At 38.4% G+C, this 22,182-nt stretch overlaps 1 protein-coding gene across 3 annotated transcripts; it reads left to right on the top strand.

Annotated features, from left to right (window-relative positions):
• Positions 1-169: 169 nt before the first annotated feature.
• On the top strand, positions 170-20,845 carry CCDC112 (coiled-coil domain containing 112). 3 transcript variants are annotated; one of them, XM_048503952.1, is made up of 10 exons: positions 171-549; positions 5,840-5,955; positions 9,037-9,158; positions 10,107-10,196; positions 11,050-11,125; positions 11,520-11,904; positions 14,824-15,234; positions 17,590-17,685; positions 20,291-20,409; positions 20,485-20,845. In XM_048503952.1, exons 1-10 carry the CDS (start codon positions 499-501, stop codon positions 20,513-20,515), a joined length of 1,497 nt encoding a protein of 498 aa, XP_048359909.1. In that variant the 5' UTR covers positions 171-498; the 3' UTR covers positions 20,516-20,845. The 3 variants fall into 3 exon arrangements, with proteins under 3 accessions (XP_048359911.1, XP_048359909.1, XP_048359910.1); XM_048503954.1 differs by lacking the exon at positions 20,485-20,845 and having other exon boundaries at positions 170-549; positions 17,590-17,736; positions 20,291-20,426; XM_048503953.1 differs by lacking the exon at positions 10,107-10,196.
• The last annotated feature ends 1,337 nt before the right edge of the window (positions 20,846-22,182 follow it).

Raw genomic sequence — 22,182 nt, 5'->3', positions numbered from 1 at the left:
AGGGGGGGGGGCGCGAGCAAGCAAGTGGGCGGGGAGCAGCCGGGGGAGGCGTGAGAGCCAGCGGGTAGGGGGGTGAGCGGGGAGGGTGAGCCAAATGGCTCTTTGAGGGGAAAAGGTTCCCGCCCCCTGGTATAGGCGTAGCAGCGGCAGAAGACGAGGAGAGCAGTTTTGCGCACGCACGCACACAAACACACACACCGTGGCTATGAAAGGCTCTAGAGGACAAGTCGCGATGGATGTTACTCCCGGTTAAACAAGCAAGATGATGAAGTTGCACGAAAAAGCAACAATCCACTAGTCCGCTGCGCACCTCAGTGCACAACTTTCCGGACGCGCTCCACACATCCACGCGGCAGTCACAGAATTGGTAGTGCGCATGCTCGACGGAACTGCAAAGGAGAGGCAACCAGCCCCCGCCCGGCCCAGCCTCCTCTTTGAAGTCCGGCGGCTCCACTCAGCGCCGGTGAGGTGAACCCGCCCAGTTTTTTGGCTTCCAAGATGGCCGACGTAGCAACGGTGATACATGCGAGGAAATCCGGGAAGCAGGAGGTAAATTTCTCTCTCCCTAAATTCCCTTCTTCGTATAAGTTGTATCCAGGGATCTTCAGTTTGGAAGACTTTTTTTTTTTTGCCTGGCGTCGGACCCCGATGCAGCTTTCGGAAGAAAACGTGTGTCAGCCTCGAGGCGGAATGTAGGCGTGTCCCTACCCAAACAGAAGACGCTGGCGTGACCTCTTTTAGGCTACTATCTGTATGCGATGCTGTACTTGGCTTGGTAATTTGGTAGATTTACATATTACTGAAGACTATTTGACACTGAGGTTTCGAGATGAAATGCGAGGCAGAAAGAGAGAGAATGCTTATCAAATCGAAGTTAGGTGTGTTCCTTCATATCTCTGTTGCAGTCTAAGGACAGCTGCATATAGTTGGTCTCTATAGAATGAGCCGAGGGACACACCTTTCTCATTAAACTTTTACTTAAACAGGGAATCGTCCCATTCTTTACCCTATGCAGGGAAAGCTCTTCATATATCCACAGTGCCAAGAACTGCCTCACAATGAAGATAATAGCGTAGCGTCACTTTTTGCAGATGTGTCTGTGTGCAAATGTGTCTGAATCCCCATATAACTGGCCAGAATTTTTCAGCACCTTCATTTTCAAATTTTCAAATTTTGCTGTGCTGCTAAAGCACCGGTAAAATGTGTTAAGACATTTTAGTGTGTGGCTGCTACATAATCTATTTCTGTTAGATTGGAGCTTTTTATCTGTTTAGGCTTATATACTTCCTTTATTATAGGCACTCTGTATATTTTCTGAGTAGGATACAGCAAATGTAGTTTCCTAATCTAGTCTAATCTGTGTCCTGCCCTTGTGGTTACAAGATGGAGGAGTGTGTGCGCAAGTGGAGATGTGAAAAGGAGAAAGGATATTTCCCTGACAATATCAGTCTACACATCAAAGAGAGAGTGTCGGAGCAATAGAGAAAGAATGCCCGGTGTCTGCCGCTCTGATTCTGTAGTCCAATCTCCTTCCAAAAGTCTGGGGTTAAGAGGTGTGTAAAGTCCTTCCAACACTCTATCTCAATGTCTTTTGAGTCCTTCTGTCAGATTCATCTTTCTTAGATCCTCAAATCGAATTCTAGGGAATGGCTTGGTACAAATGTTTGCAGTAATTTTCACTGCTGGATAGCACATCAGCTTGAGTGGTTGATCTCTGGATAGTTTGCTTACCAAGTGGTACTTCATGTCAGTATGCTTGCTGTACATATTTACATCTTTTTGCTTAGGTAGGGATATACAGCTCTGATTGTCCTCATGTACTTTTACGGGCTGTGATATGTTTATGTCAGTAGCTGGAATAGCCACTGCATCACTTGACAACCCTGTGCTCAGTGGTGGGATTCAGCAGGTTCGCACCACTTCGACATAACCGGTTGTTAAAATGGTGCTTGTAAACAATCAGTTGTTAAATTATTTGAATTCCCATCACCGGAACTGGTTGTTAAATTATTTGAATCCCACCACTGCCTGTTCTCCTGTTATAATGCTATTCTATCCTGTTTCTTACTTTACCAGCTTATGGGCCCTCCTGCACAGAAAAATATGTGACCACTGGTAGATTCTCTTCCTTATTTCCTGCCCAGTCTGCATCGACATATGCCAGTAGCTATGGGCTTTCATTGGCTGGTAACTTACGCTTATAGTGAGCAGTGCTCTTCAGGTCCCTCACAAGTCTCTTAATAGCATTCCAGCCTTTGTTAGTTGGTAATACAGTCTTTCTACATAGTAAAATTACTGCTGAATTAATGTCTGGTCTCATCACTGTGCTAATGTAAAGAAGCTTACCTAATTCTTCACAGTATACATTCTTTGCAGATAGTTCTTGTGTGTTGTCTTGCTGCTTTACATAGCTCACTTCCTTGGCAGTTGGTGTTGAGTTGGCTTCTTCCATCCTCTGGAATTTTATCAGTTCTTTGATCTTTTGCTCTTGGTTGATGAGAAAATTTCCATCTTCCCCCCTCTGTACTTTAATGCCCAGGTAATGTGAGACATTGACTCATTAGTGATGTCTGCTTGTTCAGATGATTCACTATTTGTTGTCATCTGGATTTTCATATGCTATAATCAGATTCTCTCTGTGTGTTAACTGCTGTCAAGTCACTTCCAACTCATGGTGATCTTATGAATCAGTGTCCTCCAGAATTTCCTATTGTTAACAGCCTTGCTCAGGTCTTGCGAAGTGAGGGCTGGGAAGGATCACATTCGCTTCTCTTGAAGTTTGCTTGAAGTAGCATCTCATTCAGTTTTGTGTTCCAAGCTCTAGCTGCTTGTTTGAGTCCATAGATGCTTTTCTGTAGTGTGTCTACAAGTCTCTCTTTGCCTTTCTGAATAAAACTGGGAAATTGCTACATGTAGATTGATGTAATCCTCTCGTTCTCCATGCAAGAATGCAATCTCCACATCAAGGTGCTTAAGTTGCATTCTACTAGCAGCGACACTTAGAAGTTCTTCTTCTTGAGGCGGTTGTGATATTTCGTCCCAGAATGTTTATGTCCACTGTTCTTGTGAGACAGGAAAGTTGTTTGGCTGGAATACCTTTGGTTGAATGTATTGATCACCTCACTTCACTCTCTATAGTCTGTCCCTGTTGGTCAGGCTGCTCTGGTTGATGGTCAAGAGTTGCCCCCAAGCAGGATTGTCTCAGATTACTCACCTTTTTTTCTTTAAGGCAGATAGCACCTGGATATGCAATCTGTCTGTTAACTTCAGCACATATGTCCTCTGAAGTTAGAGCTTTCTGGCTTTCACACACCTCCTCTGAAGCTGGAACTTTCTGATGCCGATCTTGTTGGTGCTTGGATCTAAAATCTTATAGTCTTTGTTTAGCTAAATACCCCACCATTCTCCTTTCTGTGGCCCTGTCATCTAGCTTAGACCTTTTTTCTTTTGGAATGTATGCAGAGGCCTTGCTCTCAATGGAGCATGCTAGATTTATGGTCATACCACAGCTCACATGGTGTAGTGTTTGTGGCTTTTGCGGGTAGTCTGTTTTGTATGTATATGGCTGTCATAATGCAATCTCCCAAAAATTTGTTTGGTAGGGATGCCTCGTTGAACATGCATCTTACTCTGTCTAACAATGTGCAGTTCTTCCTTTCAGTTGTGCTGTTCTGCAAGGGACTGTAAGAAACTGTAATCTGATTCATTCTCAGGAATTGCTGTGTATCATTGGACATGGATTCTCCTCTGTTGTCTGTGTGCAGAATCTTTGGTTTTCTCCCAAATTTGCTACATATGCCTACCTAGTCTTTTAGCTCATTAAGCATCTGTGACTTCTCACTGAGAAGGAATAAAATGTTATATCTAGAAAAATCATTGAGAAAGATTAGAAAATACTTAAATAGTAGGCATTGGTAGTGCTCCATAGATATCACTGTGGATCAGGACCAGTGGCTCCTTTGTTCTGTTGCGCTGCTTTGGGAATGACTTGTTCACTGCCTTGAACTTTAATACTGCTATATTAAGCAGTATTAAAGTGAAATTTGGTTAGATAAATGTCTCAAGTCAAATCTTGCCTTTGCATCTCTGAAATTGTGTGAAAATGTGTGTGTCCGAAATGTCTATGGCATAAATGGATACATTTTTCTTGGTTATATGATCTAGCAAGATTTATTCCCTCCCTTTGTATGTCATAACATTGTTCCATGAAGTCTGTTTCTACTCAGTATTGCCTGAACGCCTTCTTCAGCCTCTTCTATATAGTAAAGGTCTTGGTGTCTAGTAGCCATCATATAAAATCTCCCATTCTATTCACTGTTAACACTTAATTGCAGATTGTCAACATCAAGTTTAGAGACAGAAATTAGACTGCTGGTAAGTTCTAGAATAAAGAGTCCATCTCTGTTTGGTAACTTGCGAGGAGGAGGAGGGTTGGATTTATTTCCCCCCGTCTCTCTTGTAAGGAAAATCAAAGGGGCTTACAAACCACTTTCCCTTCCCCTCCTCACAACAAATACCCTGTGAGGTAGGTGGGACTCTCAGAAGAACTGTGACTAGCCCAAGGTCACTCAACTGGTGTGTGTTGAAGTGCACAGGCTAATCTGAATTCCCCAGATAAGCCTCCACAGCTCAAGTGGCAGAATGGGGAATCAAACCCGGTTCCTCCACATTAGAGTACAGCTGCTGTTAACCACTACGCCTTCTGCTCCTTTTCACATTTGATTGGAATTCCTTTGACTGGGGGGAATCCAATTCCAATTCCCCTTTTTCATAACAACAACACATACTTCATTTTCCAGGTAAACAGTATTAGAAATACCTTCCAGTTCAGTTAAGAACTCTTATTTGTTCCATATTTGCCCTTGAATCCATAATAAGTTTATAAGTCTTAAGTATATTGTTTGCCAAGAAATTGAAATGGTTTATTTCACTCCATTTGGAATTTGATCTATAATTTTCCTTTTCAGAAGTTTTTTGGTGTTCTTTGTGAGCTTGCTGTCTCGATATCTAAGGCATGCTGCTACCTCGTGGTTGACTTTGTTACAAAAGAAGCAATGAACAGAGACAACCAATCTGTCTGTGGGATGAAAGCCGTCTTCATCTGTGGTTTCAAAGTGGCCTCTTAATAGCATTGCCTTGGCAACAGATCTTTGCATTTTGTTCTGGCCGCTAGCTGCAAAATTGTTTCTTGAGGGGTTGGGGGGACAACCCCTGTTATTTTATGAGCAAATTCCTCAGAGAAACAATTTGCATTTTGATAATATTTCAGCAGTTCAAAAGTTAGCTCAGGCTGTGTTTCCAAGTGACTAATCATATTTGCATAACCTAGTAGCAAATTTAAGAATAAAGCACTTAGCTCGGCATCTTGCTTGTTCAGCACACGCTAATTGAGTAAATAAATCTATCAACTGGCTCATGTAAGGTGAGATTGTTCTAGTATTGAAACCTCCATGGCTGTTTCAGCATCTCTGATAGAAGATAGGAATTTGTTACTCATAGTAGAAATGATTAAATTTTTCACCTTTTTGTCTAATTTCATCTAATCTGTGTGTTGATCATCATCATCATTTGTGGCGGGGTGGGGAGGGGGCTTTCCTCTAAAAGCAACTTCTAGCTAACTTCACCTTGTTTATGAGGACAGTCTCAGTTTAAGAGACAGTGAAAGCTTTCACTTCCAGCAGCTTCTATATTTTATTGTTACACTTTGTGTGATGTCATTAAAATGTGAATAATGTTAAGCCCAAGTTAAGATAATTAGCTGTTCCTTTCCCCCGTTTTTGTTACCTTGTATACATTAATGCATTGTTTCTGATTAAAATAATTTTAATCTTCTTTGTAGAATGACAGTTCTTTCAGTACTCCAAATGCTGATCAAAATATTTGGAACTGGCAGAAGAAAGCTGAACAGATTAAGAAAGCTGAATTCATAAGAGAAGGAGAAAAGCTAAAAACTCAGTAAGTTTAGATCTTGTAATGAATTAAGAATCCCCAAAACAGTAGAGAAACACTATTAATGTAACAAAAGTTAAATATTTTTCCCAGATGAAAGTATCGTAAAATACCTAAGTACTGACATTCTTGTTAAACGCAGATAATTATAACAACTTTCATAGTTCATCTTGATAAATGTGCAGTTTGCATAACCTTGACATCTGTATAGTGTATATTAGGTTATTTTTTTATTTATTCATTCATTTAAGTTATTTATAGTCCATAATTCTTACTGGGTCTCAAGTCAGATTACACAGTATAATTTATGTACAATCAACAGGATGGGGCATCCAATTAACAGTACAATAGGTCTGAGGTAACAGAAATCAGAAAACAAACAGAAATCTAAAACTGAACTGAAACAAACCAGAAACAAGGAATGGGCATTTCAACCAGATACAATGATAGCCAGCAATGGGCTTCTATGGTTATGTGCTTCTGATATTAGACCTCTTCAAAGTATATGGCCATAAGAAACTGACCTGCATGTATTGAGATGTTAATCAGCATTTACTCTTAAATGACAGCCCCATTCCTCATGATTATTCTAAAGAATGATAGTTTCTTTGTTGAATGTTAGCAATTTATGCCCAATATTAGTTTGCTTGTTGAAATGTTTTTGATTTTTCCCTTATGAATATGTCTTTAAAATATGCTTTGGTGTGCACTTAATCATGACAGTCAAAGGTTTTCTTCTCACGTTGCTGCAGAATTCATGAACTGATGCATGTGAGTGGCTTGCTTTGAAGTGGCAGCTAACTGGAGGAGAAATGTAGCAGTTTGCATTTGGTGCCATTATTGTGAGCACTGGCCAAAAGTATAAGATGTCTTATGGATATTATGTTATTAAAATGGAGCTGTTTAAGGTGCCTTTGTTTTTAGCTTGCTGCTAGAATATCCTATCCCAAGAAAATACGTTACTTAAAAAATGGTGGTTTTTTTTCAAATTTGACATTCAGGCTACTTGAAAGGGTTTATATTTGATTTGATTGATTGTAAGCCGTTTAACAGGAAAACATGACTTGTTAATTTGCAGTGTGTGTTGCAAAGAGGCATTTGTCAGCAAAGGGATACCAAGCAGAAGTACCTGCTGTCACAGCTGCTGTTTGCTCCATATCAAAGCCTTGTTGCTGCTGTGCCTTTATTTAGAGGATGGGTAGAAATGGCTCTTGCTCTTAGGATACAACCATGAGCAAGAGTAATTTAATCGCATCCTCTAATCCAGGTGCAGCAGCATCAGTGCTTCCACATTATAGGTTTCTTTGCAGTTTCCATGCCTCAAGCTCCACAGTTGCCATTTTCCACTCTTGTCACTGGAAGGCTTTTTTTTTTAAAAAAGGTAATTGATAGATTTTTACAACATTATAACATTATCGTGATCTGTCTATTAGGTTTTCTGAATTCCTAGCTTTCAGTGGGAAAGGTTTGCCTCTAGTCCCTTTTGTTGCAGAGGAAAAAGGCACATCTCTTTAGTGACAGGAGCTTGATACAATTTAAAGCATTAAATGTCTGGTGCAATTTAAAGCATTAACGCTCTGGTACGGTAGACAAATCGTTATAACAGTATAGGAATTTCCCAAGCACACTATAGTATATGAAATTGCAGTGCCATACAGCCTGTGTCTATTGAGTCCTGGTTTTTGTAAGTAAAATAACAGACAAACACATGAATCTGGATTAAACATAATTATGAACAACATGGGTAGTCTCAAAAACGAAGGCCTTATTATAGCCTTTTAAAATACAGCTAGAAAGGAGCTGGTGATTTGTTGGGAAGATACAGTTCTTTCATCAACACACACATGTGCAACCCTTTTAGTCTTCAAAGGACCAGGTTAATGGCCACAGGAGTACATATTCCCCATTCAAAATCAGAAGATAGTTAGAGCCCAATTCAGATTGGGGCGGGGAAGTTGTGGCAGCTGGGGATGGTGCTGCTCCGCCTCCAATGGAGCTCTGGGCCATGCAGCAAGCAGTGTGTGTGTGTATGTGGGGGAACCCTGGTGTCACTGGGAAAACGCCATTGAAAAAAATTACTTACACCACGTTTTTGTGGTGTAAGTTACAAGCTTGTGCCGGGGCATTCCTGGGCTGAAAGCCTGGTGGAAGCCAATTACTGTCAGTTCCACCTTCTGGGAATGCTCCTAGCCCGCCCCAGGTCTGCTGGCATCTTTCTCTCCGCTGATACAACAGTAAGAGAAATAATAAATCAGACGTGGAGTTTTAATAAACAATCTGAAAAAAATTATAATGGTAGTCCCAAACATAGGGCATGAAAAGAGAAGAAAGTCTTCTGTACTCTTTTCCACTGTAAGATGACAGTAGAATCGTATATTAATCTTCCATTTCCTGGACCTTATTTGTTCAATGTGCCACTTGGTTCCAAGTGCCTACCTAATTCTGTTCCCAAGGCACTAGGACCCAAGTGGATTATTCTAGAACAAAGAAGGCCTAGGCAAATGGCAGATTAATATACAATTATACAGTCATCTTTCGATGGAAAATAGTATAGTCACTTTCTCGCACAGTCTAAGCGGTTGGCAGCTATTTATAAATGCTGCTCAAGACATTCTGAAGGCGCACAACTACTTGCTAAATTTTCTTCATGCTTTGTTGCATTTAATAAGGATGAACTGTGCCTATCAGTCATAGACAGAACAAAAGTAGTTTTATATGTTGACTTATTCCTTCTTCTCTTGCTTGTTTTCTGTATTATGTATGGTATTTATACAAAAGACGTTTTTAGTAAGACTTCTTGAATATAATCATATAGTTGCTATAAACAGATATTAGTCTTAAATGCGGGGAGAAGAGGGAACTGGAGTGCCTTGGAAGAAAAGATGGAATAGATCAGTGGTGGCGAACCTTTGGCACTCCAGATGTTATGGACTACAATTCCCATCAACCCCTACAATTGGCCATGCTGGCAGGGGCTGATGGGAATTGTAGTCCATAACATCTGGAGTGCCAAAGGTTCGCCACCACGGGAATAGATAGTTGCAGTTTGTCAAACATGCTTTTAAAACCTTAACTGTGTTTTCCCAGACTTATGAATATTGAAAAGGATAAAAACAGCCTTCTCTTCAACAAGAAAAGTGACTTTAGAATGGAGTTCAGCACTCTAGAAGAACTGGAATACAAACTGACTAAAAACCGGAAAGAAGAAAGTAAAAATATTCATTTTTAATTTCAATTTATTCATTTATCATTTTGATAATTAAATTCCTGTAAAGGATTTACTGTTATATTACATGTTTCATGAATAAACAGACTAGAGTGATATGTTTGCTCGGAATATATAATCTTTTCCCCCTAACGTTTAAAAGAATGAATCCCCCCCACACCCCTTTGAGAACAGACAAAGAGTACAGACATTAATGCTACCTTGACATTCAGATGTATGTGTGGTGACTCAGATTTGTAAGATCGTCTTTGAAAGTGTTTCCTTTTGGGTATCATAGGTGATTTATTAGAGGCACAGAAAATGTAATACACTAACTTTGTAAAAGTTGTGGGAACAGGTTATTGAAGCCTACTAGAAGTAGGCTTGTGAATTAATCATCTTCGTGTGCACACATACAAAGAGAATTAATTCACACACCTAATTCACATATGTTTGTGCGTGTGCATATATATATATGTTTGTGTGTATGTAGATTTATGTATGTGCTAGACCAGGGGTCTGCAACCTGTGGCTCTCCAGATGTTAATGGACTACAAATCCCATCAGCCCCTGCCAGCATAAATAATGCTTGAATCAAGATTGCATTAAATTATGCTGTAATTGATAATTGTATAGTTGTATGTATTTAATTGCTTTAAACTGTAATAGTTATATTGTAGAGACTAAAAAGTAGTATTAAATGTAATAAAATAATCTCTAAGGAAGGAAAAAATGTCTCTTATGTGGAAAGTGAATATAAGTTGCTATCAAAGATAAAGATGTATGTGAAGATAGTGGAAACAAGCAAACTGATCAGACATGAGAAGAACAGATAATATTGAGTTCCTAAAAACCTATAAAATATAATTTTATATAGTAGAGTTCCAAAAAAACGCAATAAATGTGAGTTGTAACAACCTGGTTTAAAGTGAAATCACCTTTTCCCCCATAGAAGTTAAAATCCAGCAACAACTGACAAAAATTCATAATAATGTTAAGGGCCTTCAGCGGCAACTAAAAGATGTGAAACCAACTCCAGAATGTAAGTCTTATTAATGCTTTTTGTAAGTTAAAAGATGTCTTGTTTTCTTGTGATTTGGATTAACCCTTTGTTTGTGTTAGCAATGAAGTGATCTTGGCATTTCTTGGGTCTGTAAGTCAGAAAGAGGTTTCAGTGTGATGTTGGATGACTCTGGCTTAAATTAATTTGAACTACAGTTGAACCTTAACACAGTGCTATACATATTTTTTTTTTTTGCTGTCAAGTTCACAGTTGAGTTTTGGTGACCCCATGGGGTTTTCAAGGCAAGAAACATTCAGAGGTGGTTTGCCATTACCTGTGTAGCAAACAAGGACTTCCTTGATGGTCTTCCATCCAAGTAGCAGCCAGACCCAAGGCTGTTTAGCTTCTAAGATGTGGCATATTTGGGCTATTAGCCTAGGCTATTCAAGTCAGGGCTGGATATACTTAGCAGGGAGAAAATCCTGTTGAAGACAGAGAGTGATTTCTCAGTAAACTGGTTTAGGATCACTCTGAATGTGATTTTGAGTTGCAGAATCTTGCCCACCTGTTGTTTTTAATGAGGACTGCTAATCTGTATTAATTCTAGTTTAGCTGTCATGTAAGAGCTACTTCTTTATCTAAAATTTTCTGACGAGGACAATGGAGATATCCTTAGGGTGAGTTGATTGTATGCTAGGATATTAGTGTTCATTGAAAGATATTATGAACAGTGTGGGATGTTAGTGTAAATAGCAATTTCCTGTTTGTCTGCAATTTAAATACTTTAATACAAAATACTTTAAATTGAGTTGAATTATCAAATACATTTTCTGTACCATCTTATTTGGCAAATGCTGTACATTCTTAATGTCACTTTTGTTCTGTTTTGCAGTTGTTGACAGACTCAAAGAAATTATGGAGGAAACTGAAAATGCAATAAATAACTTCAAAGAAGAACAACGAAAAATGTATGCTGCTTTCCTTGATTCAACCTGACTGTAGTTAGCAATTTGTTTGCAAATAGATATATAAGTATTTGAAAATAAATATGCATTTGGCTATATTGTAGTATAGTTCTCTGTTTTTTCTCTTTGCCATACAAAAACTTCTGAATATTCCTTTGCCTGAATTCCTTTGCCATACAAAAACTTCTGAATATTTCAGAAGTTTATTGGCCAAATCCCCTTGGTTTCAAAGGCATTTTGTGATGTGGTACAGAGAACTGCATTTTGTGGAACACAAGACAAAACTTTGCACAATTAACTATAAGTTTCTTTAGATTTTGGCCCTAGTTGTAGAACTACTAGATAGTGTTTTGCTATTCAATTATTGGTTTTTTGTTTTGTCCATTGCACTTTACAGCTATGAGGAGCTTATAAGACAGGAGAAGACTTCTACTAATGAACTTAATGGCTTGGAGAGAAAAATTGAAAGGTGGACACTAGGCACTTCAGAAACAAAAAAACATTTCAATCAAGGCACAGTTCCAGTAGATAAAGAGATTCAAAATCATCTGTCCAATGAAATACTAGAGCTTGAAAGGTTTCTTCAGCAAACAGGAGGAAAATACGGGGGGTGGTATGAATATGATCATCAAATTTTTCTGAAATTGTGGACAAAACATAAAGGAAAACCATCATATATTGAGGAAGCCCGTGATTATTTCCCTGAAAAAACAGAAAAGGATATTCAGCAACATGAGAAATGGTATCAAGAATTTCTAATTTTAGAAGCAAAAAAAAAAGAGGTAAGAATTTTGCTGAGCTGTACTTGCATGTCTAACAGCATACATGTTAGAAATGATACAGAGATGTCACATTTTTTCTCATCTCTCTGGCTCTGTGTGTTGCAATGGCTTTTATACTTTACCTGGTAAGTGAGACCTTACCAACTGCTGTAAACATTTTTACAAGAGAGTGTATTATTATGCGGTTGCAATGACCAGTATCATGGATGAGCTTTTCTTTGGGCAAATATTTTTTTTCATAATACTTTTTATTAATTTCCTTCTTTAAAAAACACATTGAACATAAAACATACATGAAGCCATTGAAACACATAAGACATCAACAAATATTAACATGTAACAAATGACCCACATTTACAGTTACCCAAACATAATCTATCCTACCCCAACTACCCATAACAATAACACATAATTCAATACATCTAAATCAAATCAGTTACTTCACTATTCTTTGGTAATTTAAATAAATTTCTTTTCTTATCTAGGCTGTTTCAATATCCCATAATCATGATTTTATCCCTTTTATTGTGAAGTAACTGCCCAGTACTTATTGCTTTGGACTTCCCCTGTTAAGTGACTGAATCCATATTTATTTTTCCCTTAATAAAGGTATACAATTAATTTCATAATATAACTTTTTTGCAGATTAACTTATTGCAATATAATTTTGTAAACCATTTCATATTATATATTCTTCAATCATCTTATCCTTTGAACTCTTTTCTAGATATATAATTAGCTTTCCCCAAGTTTTCAAAAACTTTTCTTGTGGGAGTTCTTTCAATCTCGTCGATAGTCTGTCCATATTTAGGTATTCTATAACTTGGGTCATCCATTCTTCTTTTGTTGGTGAAGCTTCATTCTTCCATACTTTGGCTATCCGCATCCTTGCAGCTGTAGATATATATAAAAATAAGTCAATATTAAGGTCTGGAATTTTCTTTATTCCTAATCCTAAAAGATATATTTCTGGAATTAGTTCAAATGATACCTTTGTTATCTTTTTCATTGTTGTGTGTATTTCTTTCCAGAATTTTTTGATTTCAGGACAAGTCCACCACATGTGTAATAATGTTCCAGTCTCTTTCTTGCATTTCCAACATAGTGATGAGTGGTCTGGATATATTTTTGCTAACTTATAGGGTGTTAAATACCATCTGTGTAAGAGTTTCAGGAAATTTTCCCTTTCTTTGGGCAAATATTGGGCTTTTATGGAAGATCACACTGCTGTCCCCACAACCCTGCATCATTTCCTCCATCTCTGTTCCCAGCAATTTCCTCATATCTGCAGAGATATAGCCTCAGGGAAATGCCATTTTTTAACTTCTCTTCATAACTGTGCCTTCAGGAAAGTCAGTTCATTGTTTGCTGTCTCATGTAAAGCTGCTGAGCATTGGTAGAGTACTGCTGCACAGGAAGCCAGTAAGTTCAGTTGCTTTACTGGTCTGTGCTTCCTTTGCCTCTGTTGACCCCCTTCTACTTACTCTGGTGTCTGATGAAATGACTGCTGAAACTGTGATTACTGATAATCCTGATATCTTCCTCTACCCCCAGTCAGGAGGGAGGTCTGTGTGGTTACTGCTCTGTTTCTGCTGTCTCCTGCTTAATATGCCCCTTTCGTAAAGCCACTGCTCAGTGCAGAAGCTGCTTTGCTTACCAGTGATGAAATCCCACCATTTCTAGTCACCTGTGTTTACTTGAATCTGGCCTAGCAGAAGCTAAGAGATGTCACATGCGCCTACAAGGGCCATACCATTTCACAACCATATTACTTTGTACTAGTATTTTGATCAAATATATCTGTTTAAAAGAGCTGGTTTGTTATTTTGTCAATTGAAACAAATGTTTTGAAAACAAAAAAATGTTTAACCAAAATATCATATTGACAATGTTGCATGAAACAAAATATATGCACTGTTTTTGTGTTAAAAGTCTGATCATGAACATTTTCATGGGGATTAAGGGCTTGTCTGTATATCCTACCTGCTGCCTTTCTTTGGGAATATGATCCATTTGACATGTAAGAAGGTCAATCTGATTGTTACGCCTGTGAGCACATATAAGATTTGTGCTGAGAGAAAACTGTTCCAACTGCACATAACATTGTTCCCCATAAATGGCCCACTTATATGCTAATGTTCATCATGCTGACCAATTAATGGAAGTCTCTATTAGACTTGCAGTTTAATTATGGAATTACACATTCCATATGTTTAAATTTCAGCTGCTTTGTCTTCTCCTGTTCAGATAGGGGCTGGAATAGAGTTATTGCAGCAACAAAACTTTGGACAGGAGAAGGGCACTTTGCACCATGTAATAAGGCTATAGGACTTAGAAGAAAACAGCTGGTGGATAGAAGAACAGAAAACTGTAATGTAGGGGAATAGGTAAGTGCTCTTCTTCTGAACAAAGCTTATTTGCTACAAATCATGCTCTCCTTGCCTCAAATTGCAAAGGAGAAGTAGTGAAGCAGAAAGCATTGTTTTGCTTTAAGCTAATCATAAACTCATATACAACTTACATTACTGTTGCCCTTCTTTAAAAAACTGCACAGCACTCTAACCATGTAACCAATCACTGAAAAAAAACCCTAAGTGGCAGGGACTCAAACATATTGGCAGTTAATAGTAGTAGTATTATTTTCTTACAGTCAAAGACCAGAACAAAAATGTATACATATTGGCAGATAAATACTTCTTCCATTTGATGCACTAGGCACAAAGATGTTAATTTAACAAAGAAAAACTTTTCAATAAAATTCTGTCAACCTGTCTTCTGTATTTAGGGCTATGACAGTTCCTAAATGCTTAGTTAGCTGCATTCCATTAAGTTTGTAGATACTGTCTAAAAATTTGAAAGTTTCTTCAGTCTTGCATGATGGTACATGAAATGTAATTTAGTTTTTCTATTATAATCTAGTCTATTAAAAAGTGGAAAACAAAAAAAACACAAGAAAGAGAAAAAATCTTAGCCCCAAAAGAGTTCCCAAAAAAAGCACACTCCTCAGATCTTCAGCGGGAAGCTCAGAAGCAAAAGGCTGAAAATGAAAGGAAAAAGCATTTGGAAGACCTTGAAAAATGGAAAAGACAAAAAGCAATAGAACATGCAATGAAGCAAGCTGCTCGACTCAAAGAAGAAGAAGAGAAGGAGAAGAAAATGCAGAGAGAACGACAGCGGCAGTTCCAGATGAAGTTGCTACTGGAAGAGTATAGTAGAAAGAAAAAGGAACAGGAAGAACTTGTGAGGCTTGAAAAAAAGACAATAGAAGAAGCTGAAAGGGAAGAGAGGAAACGAACTGCTGCAGAAGAAATTCTGAAGTTTCAAGAGCGAGTGAGTAGACTTGTTCGCATTTTGTGCATGCATGTGTGTCTATAAATGTACTTTATGTTCTCCTATTTGTGTGGTACCACAGAAGTAATAGGGATTTAATAACATTTCATTATCTATATCACATACTGGATATCAATAAAATCTCTGCCCCATGCATTCACCATTCTTGGAAGAAAACAAGATTTTCTGCACTGACTGATGTGGTGAGGCAGCGATTCTCTGGCGGATTCCGCACAGGCCAAAAACAGAGGTGTGAGGATGGTAAAAACACAGCATTGTAGGAGAACTTTGCACAGCTACCACTGCTGAAGCAAAGCTGCAACACCTTATTTTCTTCCCAAACAGGGTATTTGTGAATTGCTAAACGGGCGAGTCTTTTCAGAAATGCCGTTCTGCAACCGGTGCCGAGCAAATGGCCAGGCAGGAGGCCCTTCTGCTCCTGCTGCACTTGTGGTTTTAAAATTTTCTGGTTCGTGTCTGTGTTGCCACAGAAGCGCACAGGGTCGTATTGGAGCCTTGTGGGATGTCAGCGTGGCTGTGGGGGTTCATGCGGAGCTACACAGGAATGGGCAGCCAACGAAAAGCTGATTTGCATGCGGTCCATAGGATGCCCGGCCATGTGACCATCCCGGGGCAGCTGCATTTCCGTTTATGCCGACTGCACTCCGCTGTTTTCAGGCATAATTTTCATTTCAAAGGCATCAGTTCATCTGGGATTTTTGTATCAAGCAGCTAACAGAGCATGAAAAAACATTTCTCATCTGAAATGTACAATATACTGCCTTCTGGCCTGATAGTCTCCTCTGAGATTACAGGACCACATGAAAAATTTGTTTAGTTTATGTGTCTAGATCTAAAGTGGCCACCCATTCTGTAGTCAGTGGTAGGTATACACAATTTGAAAGTATATTTACTTTGAAGTAACTCCTGTTGATTTGGTTGCAGCTCATTTCTGTTAAAATATTTGGCATCTCTTGTAAATAATTGCAGGAGCAACATAATTGCATCATTTGGTTACTGTGTGTTAGTTCAAGACAGCTGGTAGTTAATGAGGGGGACCTTTAATATCTGAATATTATGGTGTAGCTTTCATTTTCCACACTCCCTCCTCCTCTACCTTTTACTCCTTGTCCTATACTGCTTGTTTTGCTTGCCAGTGCTTTTTAGCACAGGACTATTTTGTTTTCCTCTTCTTTTTGTAAATATATTTTTATAGCCTGACTTTTTATACTTAGAACTTTATTAAAAGGTCACTCCTTTTTATAACTCTGCTGCGTTTGTTTTTACTATGCTAAAGAACTGGGTAGTTTCAGTTCTTCTGTCAATTTCCAGGTGTGTTTAGGATTGCAAACAGTGAAACTGAGGAGGAAAGAAAAGAAATTGGTTTGGGTTACATGTATTTTATGTTATTTATAATTGTACCTAGTCATAGGAAAGATGCTTATGTGTGACATCCCCACATGTACAAGTGCAATTTTATTTAAAAGTGTATTTTGTATTATGGGAAGGGGTTATATATAGCCAAAAATTGATGAATTTTGATGCACAGTTTTTAATATTTATAATTTGATTTAAAATTTTGGAATATAAATTTAACTTTTTTGTAATTTACTTTTATAGTTCCATATATGCATTTTTGTTTTTGTTTCTCTGGATTGCATCCTGTTCCTGAGCGCTGATTTTGGGTGGTCTTTCTAGTTAGCAGAGTTTCAGTCCTAGGCTGAAATTCTGCATATGCTTATCTGGGAGTAAGCCCCAATGAACACAGTGGGACTTACTTTAGGGTAAACATGTGTTAACTTTATTAATGGAAGCAGAAGTTAAATCATCCAAGTATGGAGGAAATTGTATGGCTGTTTCTGTATGGCAGATTTTCTGTATGGCAGATTATTCTTGACAAAATTATCATGACTTAAGAAGTAGGTAAAAAGTGCCCTGCCCAAGCACTGAGGTGGCGTCACATCAGAACTCAAGAGCTAGTTACATATTATATCAGACTAGTGGGGGATGCATGAGGAGGAGTGGGTGAATAACTAATTTGAACATCTTCTCCATGGATACGCACACCCAAATCTAGCCCCACTGAGAATTGTTTAAACCCTGAAGAACTTGAGCAAGCATGAACTATATTTAGGCCAATTTTTAATTCTTAGTTTAAAAATTAAATTACAAAGTCTTATTTTTCTGCATAGCTTTGAGGTTCACTGAGTAGGCAGAAACCCCAGCCTTCCCTGTAAGGGGTCTAGTTTTGCTGCTTTTGTGCCAGGCCCAAACCACCCACTGTATCATTAAATAGAGAGGGTGCTTTTATGTTATTCTTAGAATTAAATGATTCTTTTGTTGTATTTTTTCAAGGATCTGCATAAACTTGAGCTTCAGATTCTAGAAAAACAGATGAAGGAAGCAGAAAAGACTGAAAAGGAAAAAAGACTGTCCAAGTTGAGAGAGAAGGTAACACGAATTTGTCATGCAGCCCAGTCCTAAGCATGATTTCTCAGGAAGGTACCCGGAATTTCATATTATAAAATCTTGCCCATCACATTTCATATTAAAGAACAGATGTGATCTAGCTTGCAAACGTTTTTTTTTTGAAATATGAGAAGATTAGGTTCTTTGAAGGGACCAGCTTTACAGTATGTGGTATTTTGGACCCAATCCTGCTGCTCATGGAGGGGTTCAGGAGCATGTTCTGTGATCTTAGGCTGGTTCTGCTGCCAATGCAAATAAATGATGTGGGCACAGTCACAGTCACAAAAAGATTAGAGAACTTTTTAAATAGTTATTCTTGCCACTTTTTTTCCCTCCAGAGGGAAGACAAATACCAGTGGAACTTAATGTTTTTAATGAAGCAAAAGAACTTTAATTCTTCCTGTTCTTATCTTGCCGTAAGGCTTATGCTGAAGGGATGATTTAAAAAATCATAATGGTTTCTTTCATTCCAAGATGACATTAATAATAAAAAGTCAGAATCTTATTTAAAACATGTGCAATCATTTATTAGACACTTTTGTGAACTTGCTAAAGGAGTACTGGTTAGCATTTTTTATGTTCTACACATACATTTGAGAAACAAAAAGGGCTGGGGAGGAGCCTACAACCCCGTAAAACTAAACACATCAAAAAAGGTTGAGGAAAAAAGTATGCTTGTCCTTAAAAAAGCAAACTTAATGTATTGTCGAAGGCTTTCACGGCTGAACTCAACTGGTTGTTGTGGACTTTCCGATCTGTGTGGCCGTGGTCTGGTAGATCTTGTCCCTAAATTTATCCTTAAAAAACTAATTCACCAACACAGAGTCAATGAATGTGTAAAACTAATTATGTAACAGTAGTCATATAATGAATGTTTTACATATCCTACTGACTCTGATATTGCTACTTGTTAACATTTAGGCATTTCTCTTTTTCAAGGATAGACCTACATTTTCCCCCAACCTTTTTGCTTTGTTCTAGCCCTTACGTTTTGGGGCACAGTGTTAAAAGTTCTAATCTCAGTGTCATTAACTAGCCTACATGCATGTAATGTTTTTGTATCTTTCTGCTTGTGGTAATTATTGTATCTGTTATCTGAAAATGCGAGTCTGTGATATAGCACTAACAGCATAGAAAATGTATATGTTTAGCCATGATTAATTCCATGTTTTTAAAAAATGCATTTGTGAATAATGATTCCTGAAAGTCACATATTCATGCCCACGCACTTTAACAAATGTTACACTTCCTAGCTGTGTCTGGAAGTACTACCATTGTTACCATTATTTCCTCATGAGTCTAAGGGTTTGGCATCCCTAATTCTGTCCTGGTGAGAAAAAGTTTGTAGGCCAGATACTTTTGTGCAGCACACAATGCCCTTTATTCTGATTAAGCATGTACTGTATGGAGCTTTCTGCATATTCATGGATATATTTAAGCTTTCCTCCAGTTAATTTGCATGTGCACATGTCCTAAGTATATTTTTCTCTTTCTAAAAGTCATAACAAATGATTAGCAGAGAGATCCATGAGTATTACTGCTCTCAGTTACCAGGATTTTTAAAGGAAGAGGTATTCAGAGGTACGGTAATTTGCTATTGCCTGCCTTCATGTCACAACCTTGGTGGCTTCCCATCTAAACATTAACCCCTAGGCCAACTCTGTTTACCTTTCAAGATCTGATGACATTGGGCCAGCCTGGGCTACCCAGGCTAGGGCCAGAGATCTATGGATTGAGTTAATCACCTTTTTTTTTTGCCATCAAGTGACAAACAACTTATGGCAACCTACTTGAGTTTATTCGGGTAAGAACTTAATCACCTTCCCAACCTAACTGTTCCTAACCTAAAACTTAGTTTTGAAATTTATTTATCTAATAGCAATGTGTGGCCCCCACATGTAGACATCTAAATCTGCAGATTGGGGCCACACTAACACTAACTGGCTTTTCTTGGAAACTTGGGGAATCCCCAGTTCACAGAAAAATCTGAAGTCTTGAAAAAATACTGTGTGTGTGTGTGTTAAATTTTCTCCCAAATTAAAGAGTTCTGTCTGTATATGTGTGACAGAGTGCTTATCTTGATTCTGGGGAGCTGGCAGCAATAGATACCAGGAGATGCTCTTGGCATAGCAGTACACAGGCTCAAAGGTGGCTGGTGAGACCTGAAGCTGCTGTGGGCTTCGCAGTGGGTAGGGGAGATGAGATTCTTCCCCTGTTTCACCCCCGCCCCCCTTAAGTACTATAGATAGCTTAGGGAGCATCTTAAGCATGTCTATCTGAAGTCCCATTTTATTCAGTGGAGCTTATTTCCATAAATATGTTCTCAGGATGGCATTGTGATTTACTATCATAGAAACATTTTTCCTAGAAAGAAGACCTGTGTTCATGTTTTTTAAAAATCTGGAAATGGTACATCTGCTCAAGTATACAGAAATGAAATGCAAAACAAATTGGTTATGACATTTTTGGCTTCTAAAACAAAATCAGCAGTGCCATGCTAAACCTGCCTATTCAGAATCTTTCAGTTGAGATACAAAACTAATGTTCACAGTTACATTTTGTGATTTACAAATTTAATTTCAAATAGGTTGAAATTAATGTACCTCGAGACCCATGTAGGCTGTACAAACCTACAAAAGTTTGGGAGGAACGGACAAAAGAGATTGGACCCATGGGTGCAGAGCCACTTATGCATATTCCACACAGGTAAGGAATTCTATTAAAATAAACAAATATATTTTAATTCTATTACAAGATACTCACTCTAGTTAATTTTTATAGGGCTGTCCCAACCTGGCGACAAGGGCTATAGCTGGATGTCTACTCACAGTTCGACTGAAAAATGCATACATGTATGTGTAAAGTATCTTATTGCATTACTTTGTTGATTTCATTACAGGACAAAAGGATTTCATTTTGTATTTATGATGAAGTTATATAAATGGGAATTGTATGTTAAGCTAAACAAAAAGATCAGAAAGCTAAACACAGAAAGATGCAGAAAGTAGAGGCTGTATATATAAAACCCCATTTATTTCTTAGATCCTTTGCCTACTGCTTTATGACTATTATAAACCAAAGTTAAAAATGCAGTTCTCACTGATGGATAATATTTTGCTAAATAAAGTTTGTTACATTCTTATTTCTTCTTCAGATTGGTTATTGGCTGATATTCTGTTTAACCATATAAATGCAAGTGGCTGATAAAAACATTTAGTGTTCAGAACTCAGACTTGAGATAGATCACCCTAAAGGAGTGCTGGGGAAAATATGGTTTCCTAGCTGCCTATCCTCTAAACCACGTTTAATCTCAGTAAAACCAAGTATTAAGCTGCCAGTTTTTACTTCCACATTCTGGTCTTTATCAGAGAGTTATGGGATGCTTTACTTTGAATGGTATAGTGCAGACACAATTTAATTTCTCATTCTTTAGGGTTTTTAGTTCTTTAGAGCAGAAATTTATGGTGTACTTTCTGGTACCTTGCAAGACAAGAGTTGAATCCAACTCAGAGGCGTATTATTATCAATATTGTTGTTATTGATTCATCTATTTGTATTCCACCCTGTTTGCCGAGACGCAAGGCATATCAGCAGAAACCACTTCAGATGGGAGGGGAGGGGACTGATGACCACACACGTTCTCCCCTAATTGCAGCCCTATGTCACACCCAAAAGTAATCCAGAGTATTGTCGAAGGCTTTCATGGCCGGATTCAACTGGTTGTGGTGGATTTTCCGGGCTGTGTGGCCATGGTCTGGTAGACCTTGTTCCTAATGTTTCGCCTGCATCTGTGGCTGGCATCTTGCCAGCCACAGATGCAGGCTAAATGTTAGGAACAAGATCTACCAGACCACAGCCACACAGCCCGGAAAACCCACCACAACCAGTATTCCAGAGTGTTGGTATTACGGCTTCAGAAGGAAGGATGCAAGGAAAGTGTGTACTGAGCTCCCATATGAAATATCCAAGTCATCTGAAGCATGCAGCAAAATACAGAAGGGCTTTCTCTGAACAAACACTGTCAAATGCTGAATTAAAAGTGAAGGTAAAATGGATTAACCATTCAGAAAGCTGATTTAGTGGTGGAAAGTGCCGTAAAGTCAAAGCTACTTTATGGCAACCCTGTAGACTTTTCAAAGCAAGAGATGTTCAGAGGTGGTATACCATTACCTGCCTCTCCTGGACTTCCTTGATGGTCTCCCATCCAAATGCTGATGCTGGTTAGGTTCTACGATGGGGTTCAGCTACCTGGGTGAGGCTGATTTATCTCTGCTTTATTCCTTAACCTCCTTGCAAACCCAGCAAGGGGCTCAGTGATAGTCGTTTAACATTCTTTTATTGAGGGAAGTGAAAAGCCTTTTTTTAGGAAGTGTATGTGTGTGAGGGGGGGGGGTGTACAATGGTACATGTGACCCATTACTGTCACTTGCCACTCTAGAAACAAATTTAGAATCTGACTTGGGTCGGGATGAACATGTT

The sequence above is a fragment of the Sphaerodactylus townsendi genome, linkage group LG07, assembly GCF_021028975.2.
Source record: "Sphaerodactylus townsendi isolate TG3544 linkage group LG07, MPM_Stown_v2.3, whole genome shotgun sequence".
In the NCBI taxonomy this organism is placed as follows: Eukaryota; Metazoa; Chordata; class Lepidosauria; order Squamata; family Sphaerodactylidae; genus Sphaerodactylus; species Sphaerodactylus townsendi.
Note: the sequence above shows the minus strand (reverse complement) of the source record. Positions and strands in the feature narration are given on the sequence as shown.